At 46.5% G+C, this 7566-nt stretch overlaps 1 protein-coding gene across 2 annotated transcripts in view; it reads right to left on the bottom strand.

The window, feature by feature from the left end:
• The window catches only part of LOC103156701 (transcription factor COE3-like), a 47644-nt gene that overhangs the window by 29055 nt on the left and 11023 nt on the right, over window positions 1-7566 (bottom strand). For both annotated transcript variants that reach the window (XM_016664534.1, XM_007578846.2), the window contains exons 7-8: window positions 1317-1398; window positions 970-1087 (exon numbers count right to left, since the gene is read on the bottom strand). In XM_016664534.1, the coding sequence (XP_016520020.1) occupies window positions 970-1087; window positions 1317-1398 (200 nt within the window). The remainder of the gene's footprint in view (window positions 1-969; window positions 1088-1316; window positions 1399-7566) is intronic.

Genomic DNA, 7566 nt, shown 5'->3' with positions numbered 1-7566 from the left:
CAATCACAGCCCGGCTGAGCAGCCGACCAATCACAGCCCGGCTGAGCAGCCCGACCAATCATCACAACTGATTCAATTCAATCCAGTTTAGTTATGCAGCTCCAACTTGCAACAAATGGCGTCTCTAGGCAATTCAAAAATAACCATTTGAACTGATGATTGAAACTGATCCTAGTTATCAAACTGTACAGTATGCTCAATTAATTATTCAAAATAGCTTAAAAACTTTGTAAAGAAAGGCAGAGCCCTGTGGGACTCCACCAGCCACCCTGCTGGTTCACAGATGGGATTTAAACCAGCATACTGCTGTTCCCTTCATGCCTTCATGTTCAAACCGTTCTCAGAGAACAATGTGGTCGACTGGATCAGAACCAGACCTGAGCTCTAACAGAACCAGAACAGAAAAACCTTTATCATGACTTTCAGCAGCGCTGATTCAGAGCTACAACGCGTCTGAAACCCGACTGAAACTCTTAACGCAGGTCATTCAAGTTCAGACGCTCAGATTTGGGATTCAGAGCTTTGAGGTTCTGTCAGAGGCTGGGAGGGAAAACCGGCCGATTCAAGAAACAAGCGAGTAGAGACAAGTTGGACCCACGGGACTCTGCAGCACTCAAGGTGGGAGGGGTGGTTTCCATGGCGACTGTCTTTAATTAGGAGGGCAATTAAAGAGGCTGAAAGCACACACACGCACACACACACTCAGTCACGGCCTCTCTGGGGACAGGGGAGGTGTCTGGTCTTCTTACCCACAATCCACTGGGCTGCCTTGTCTATGCAGCTCTGGGTTCCTGCGGCCCAAACGTGTGCAGCTACAGGCACAGCTTCTTCAAGACTGCATTCACTGTGCACCAGGTCAGGTCAACGCCCAACACAGAACCTTCAGCCCGTCCATCCCACACAGAACCAAGCCCACTGGCCATCCTGCCCATCTGGTTCTGATCAGCAGACAGAATTGTATCTGCTTACCCTCAGATGGATCCAATCTTCGAGCTCGGCGGCCATGTTTGGAGTTGTTGTGGACGAACATGTTGTCTGATACAGCGAGAACATGGCCGTCTACGTTGACGGTTGTAGAAACCACCACCTGCAAACAAACAGGCCCATCAGATCCGGCAGAGGATGGTGATCGCACACATCCATTATTCCTCAACATCTACAACGTTCCATGACATCTTCACAGGAACAGCTGCTCTGTGACCTTTAACCTCATCATTGACCAGATCAATAATATAATTTTAATAATATTATTATTCCAAACTGTGTCAACACGCTGCAGTGCATTGTGGGTACGTCAGCCGGTCCAGTGGTCTTACCTGGAACCGCCTCATGTCCCGAGGGTTCCCTGCGTTCTTCAGACAGTTCTGGTTACACTTCAGGAAGAACTTCAGAAAGAACCTGTACACACACACACACACACACACACACACACACACACACACACACACACACCGCTGGTGATTGGTTCTATAGATATTCAGTACAGAACTGGTTGGTCCAATCAGTTTGGCATGTTCAGAACCCGGACCAGAAACCCTGGAGTGACCCTCATCATGTGATTCTTGTTCTCCAGCGCGGAGGGTTACACTTCCTTTATCTGAAGATAAACTTTGATCTGTGATCAGCTGACTAGTCTTATCACCATGGCAACCCTCAGCATCTCTAGCCGATTATCAGCGCTCTACTCTTCACCTCCTTCCAGCGAACAATCGAGCCATAAATCTCCACGCAGGACAGATTAAGCTCTCAATATGTTATGTGATAAGGAGGGACGACCCGACACACACAGACACACACAAGCAAAACACAACACGCACACACTCTTGACATACACTTGCTGTATCACCGCTGATATTTACGAGCAGCAAATTAGGACACACTGCAAATTTATCTCCTCAGAGAACAGAAGATCCACATTCTGACACTAAACACACACACACTGTGACACACACTCACACACACGCACACACACACACAAAGCGGCACACTGTGCGACTGCACTTCACTGTCAGGATAATTCATCTTCACACTGTGATACATTTTCTACCTCATAGAGCAGATTAACTCAGACACTGAGAGACGGAGTGTGTCACAGTGTGTGTGTCACAGTGTGTGTGTCACAGTGTGTGTGTCACTGTGTGTGTGTCACTGTGTGTGTCACAGTGTGTGTGTGTGTCACTGTGTGTGTGTTAACATGATGCCAGTCTATTTATCTGTCCCTCTGATCTGTCTCAGCAAGTAAACCAGATCTGGTGAGTCAAACAGATTCTGTCTGGTGTTCTGAAGGTCCAACAGATCCAGCAGCTGGATCCTCAGCTTCCAGCTGACTGGGAACAGATTATCCCAGTTAGAATCACTGAGATGGGACTAGTGATCTGCTGATGTGGTTGCCAACGGTCACAACTCACACCAACCAATCAGAACCGACGGAAATATCATTTTAACCCGCTTTACATCAGTCAATCCGTACCCAACACACTCGGCTGGAATGTTGATCCATGTATCTTCTGTGTGTGCGTGAGTGTGTGTGTGTGTAGGTGTGTGCGCGTGTGTGTGTGTGTCTCTGAGGGAACATTTCTGGTTTTTCCAGTAATCAGTGGAAACAGCAAGCAGGCAGAAACTGAACACGTTTCAGCGTTTTAACAAGTCCTGATATTAATTTCCATCTGTACATGAGAAAATAAGTGTGTGTGTATGTGTGTGTGTTCGTGCGCATGTGTGTGTGTGCGTGTGCATGCGTGTGTGCGTATACAGGTGTGTATGGTCGGATGTGTTTATGCTTGTAACTCTAATTATCACCAAATGTTGAGCAGATTTCTGCTAATTAACATCTGTGGCTCATTTGTACTCGGAGCTCATTAACAGTCGTTAGAACTCTGATCGGCCGACATGATCCAGAAACGCTGAGAGGTTCTACTGCAGCACCAACAAAACCAACATGGCCGACCCACATCAGGTCACCTGAAACCAGTTCAGTCCAGCAGAGGAAGCCCAGCTGAGTGAATCCCTGGCTCTGCAGCAATCTGTCGTGCTCAGCAAGCACAGTGTGCCAGTGGCAAGGAACAACTTTCCATCTGCGGTGATCAAATGTCTCAAGGTTTTAATGTTGATCTGTTGGCAGAATCTGAACTACAGTGGACACTGGAATTACAAGCACCACTACCAAAAAACTTTTTAAATCGGGGAACAATTGTCAAATTGAAGTGATCAGAAGTGGCCAAGACTCTCTGAGGGGATTTCCTGATGTCGCTTCGCTCTAACAGACGGATCCCCAAGTTGCAGCAGTAGTTCAGCTGCACCCTTTGTCAGTCCAGCACAGAGATGATACTCTGATGAGAAATCATTAATGATTTAGTTAAAGGTAAAGCTAACGTAACTTTTTTTCCTCCTCTTCCTCCTTCCTCGCTGACAAGCAGGTGCAGCAGAAGCTGGACGGAACAATAAGGAGAGGTCTCTGATGGACCGGCCCATTTCTTGACTCTCCATCAAACTGAAGCAGACCCAGATCAGAACCAGCAGGTTCAGATGTTCCTATGGTGGCCAGACTGGGCCAAAGTAAGCCAGGAAAATATTTTGATATTTTACAGCTAAACATGTTAATGCCAGCTAACACTCTAACACATCTGCAGTTTTCCAGAACCATCTGAACCACGGTCTCCAGATTCTGAGAGCTCCAGAGGACAAGGAGGAAGAGGAGGAAAAAGAGGAGGAAGAGTTAATTAGATGAGATAATGAGAAGTCCATCATCAGCTCTTCAAGGTAAATGGAAGCAGACACCTCTTCTAGTTCTTCGTCTCAGTGAGGAAGAGGAGGAGGAGGAAGAGCAGGTTATTAACAGTTAAAGTCGCGCTTGCTCTGTGGTCCATCAGCACTTCATTATCCTGCTGCAACAACCTGACGCAGATTAATCCGCCGCTGAAAATAGTTCCAGAAGAGTTCAGATGTCAGAGGCGCGACTGGCAGCAGCTTCCACTCATCAGCGCTTTATTAAGTCTGTTTGCACAAGCACGTTCTGATCCAAACGGTTCAGGAAACAAGAACAGGTGGACCCAGTTCTGGAAACAGTACTGATCCAGTAGAACCTGGATCAATGTGGACCACTGGGGCCCTGAAAGAACCAGATCCATAAAGAACCGAATCCTGGAATTGTTCCAACCCACAACGTCTTCCTCACTGATGATGATGACGTCCATGTCATCATCAGAGGCCCGTAAACATGTCACCACGACAACGACTAGCTCCTCACTAAAGCTTGTTAACTGATTACATAGGTCGTTAAGAGCTCGTTAAGCAATTAACTGGAAAAACACGCGGCTGTCAGTCACACTGTGTGTGTGTGTGTGTGTGTGTGTGAGATGGAGGGTGTGTGTGTGTGTGTGTGGTGTGTGTGTGTGTGGGGGGGGGGGTTAATTACCCATCTGATGTAATGTTAAACTGTCTCCTGAAATTGCAACAGTGAGTGTGTGTGAGATAAAACACACACCAGTTTCTTTTTAAATAGTCAATCAATACTGATGCTTTAGGACCTGCAGTACATACGATCAATACACACACACACACACACACACACACACGCACACACACACACACACACACACACACAGAGTGAGGAGACTCCTGTTAAATACTGATGAGACAGGCAGCAAGGTTCTTCACCACCTGCAGCGTCCAGTGACGATGAGGAGGAGCGGCGAACTCAGCCGAGGCAGGCAGACGGTCCGGCAGGTGAACAGAACCTCTGAAACATTTCCAGTACCAGAATCAGAGAAACCAGAGGTTTGTTGAGATGTGTCCAGGTGTGTGTGTCCAGGTGTGTGTGTCCAGGTGTGTGTGTGGTGTTCCTGTCTGTGTGAAACAGCAGCAGGTGGTGTGTTCAGGGTCACTCCGTTTCCCCGCCTGTTTCCCAGGAACAGAAATATTCGGCTCCACTTCATCTCTCCATCGACTGCGATGCATTCATACATTTAACATTTAGCCGGCCGGGGCCCTCTGGGGCCCCAAACATTATGCTGCTGTCAATCACCCTGCGGCGCGGCCGCTAATGAGATTCCGTCCCAAGCCGACCCGCAGCATGAGAGGGAGCTCACACCTACGCCGCCGCATGATTGACGGCACGCCGTCCTCCCATAATCCCACGCTGCACACACCAGAGACCCTCGCAGGCAGAGAGTGCGCCGCCAAGAAATTCTCACATCAGGAATTCAGATGGAAAGATGAGAGCTGCTCCCATCATCATCGTCACCATCGTCAGCTAGAAACCAGCAGAAACTGGAACTGGCTGAGGATCAGAGCATTAAAATGTTCTCACCAAGTTCAGAGACGATCGACCCTCAGATGGGATCATCGCATCGTCAGCGGGTCCCAAAAAACGCAGACTCAGCAGAAACCTGAGAGACCTGCAGCGTCCCACAGTCCAACTGCAAACAGATGACATCTGGGCACGTCCCTGTTCACCGCCATGACCATGACTGTCCTCAGGGACGGCTGGGACAGGAGACTCTGTGTCTTTATTTCCAGTTAACATTTAGATTCTTTACGTTCTGTTCACTGTTTCCTCGTTGTTCTACCATTTGAATTCTTTCGCTGCTTTTCTGTCTTTTGGAGTTCGGTCTTTCTGCTGTTGCTCTTCAGATCATTTCACCTGTCCCGTTTAGATCCCTCTGTCAGTAATTACTCCTGCTCACTTCAGGAACTCAGTGCAGCCACTAATCACTTCCCAGCAGCTCTAAGACAGCCAGCTTCCTTCTCTCCTTGTCAGATCCTTCTGTTAGCCTTTGCCAGTTTGCCTCACCTGTTTCCTTGTTATCTGACTGACTGAGAACAACCGGTCTTCTCCAGTTAATCCCAGCGAAAACCTGGGATTAACTAACATGACTAGGACTAACTGAGATTACCTGTGCTGTCTGGGATTGCTAGCCTTCGGACTGGTAACACTGGGATGATCCTGCTCTGATGTTCTGCTCAGCGCTGGTGACCAGGTCCAGACAGTTCAGAAGGCTCTGCTGGTTCTGTTCTTCCACAGGTCCAGTGGTTCAGATGCAGATGAACTGACAGGAAACTCGACCCTTTTTACGGTGCAACCTACTTCAAAATAATGAAAAACTGATGTTTTTCTGTTAATAATTAGATTCTTAGCAGCAGCTCAGAGATTTACCATTTAGAATGATCCCAGGTGCACAAAGCGGCGTTACCACAGATCCTTCCTTCAGCAGATCTCTGCCCACAGCACAACCTATAAGTATTCACACCCTGCTGGTATTTGGCCAATCATTTAGACATTTCAAATACAATTTCTATTATTATTAATAGATCTGTTTTTCTGGTATACTGCATCGTAAACAGTCTGTTGCTGTTTTGATGTTCAATTCACTTTAAGTTAAACAATAATTGCTCAGCTGGACTGCGCTTGCATTGAATATATTTATGTTTCTGATAACTACACCATATTTTTATGGTGTTTCTGTGTTTTAGTAATCTTGTAAAATAAGCTGTTGTTAATCTTGTTTCTCTATAATTTTTAAACACTTTTTGAACTGTTGTATGACAACAGAGATTGTTTCTATTCAACATCATCTTAATATGGAAGCAGAATTAATTATTAATATTAATAATTGTGATGCTGCAGTGAAATGTGCAGACATGGAGGCTGCAGCCAGAACATGAAGCAGCAAGTGTTTGAGCTGCAGTCTGACATGTTTCCTGCTCACTGGATGCTGCTGAAGACACAGGAGACCTTCCCATCATGCATTGGAGCAGGCAGGGGGAGAAAAGAGCTGCTGCACAATCACCACTTCTTTTTTTCAAAAGCCTGCTGCACTCATCCATCCATCCATCCATCCATCTATCCATCCAGGTCCTCCTCTCTGCTCTCAGACCAGAAGTGGGGTGGGGAGACAGATTAATACTCAGAGAGGAGAGGGGGGAGGTGAAGAGAGGAGAGCCCATGATTCCTCCTGGGACAGAGGAGAGGGGGAAGGAGGAAGGCTAAAAGAAGACAGGGAGAAGAGGAGGAGAAAGAAAAGGAGAAGGAGGAGGAAGCTCGTTTGGACCGGATAAAGGAATCATTCCATCATGTCTGAACTGGAGAGATTTCTGCCACTCATTACCAATTCTTTAGAACCTGGTCCCGCTCAGATGCTGGTTTATCAGCTCCAGTTTTGTTCAGATCAGAACAATAAACTGATTCTTTATTACTTCATTTTCCCAGTAATACAGGGCCGGTAGCGGATGACTAAAAGAGTCACATCCAGATCTAGCCGCTCCTGAATCTGCTGACCCAACCCAATAAATTAAATGCTAGCTAACAAAGTCCAGCCGGTGGTGCTACCAGACGTTTTAGTGTTTCTGTATTTTAGTGTTTCAGTATTTTAGTGTTTCAGTGTTTCAGTATTTTAGTGTTTCAGTGTTTCTGTATTTTAGTGTTTCAGTATTTTAGTGTTTCAGTGTTTCAGTATTTTAGTGTTTTAGTGTTTCTGTATTTTAGTGTTTCAGTGTTTCTGTATTTTAGTGTTTCAGTGTTTCTGTATTTTAGTGTTTCAGTGTTTCTGTATTTTAGTGTTTCAGTGT

Source organism: Poecilia formosa, unplaced genomic scaffold (assembly GCF_000485575.1).
Source record: "Poecilia formosa unplaced genomic scaffold, Poecilia_formosa-5.1.2 Scaffold493, whole genome shotgun sequence".
Lineage (NCBI taxonomy): Eukaryota > Metazoa > Chordata > Actinopteri > Cyprinodontiformes > Poeciliidae > Poecilia > Poecilia formosa.
The sequence above is the reverse complement of the archived record's forward strand: the minus strand, read 5'-3'. Positions and strand labels throughout refer to the sequence as shown.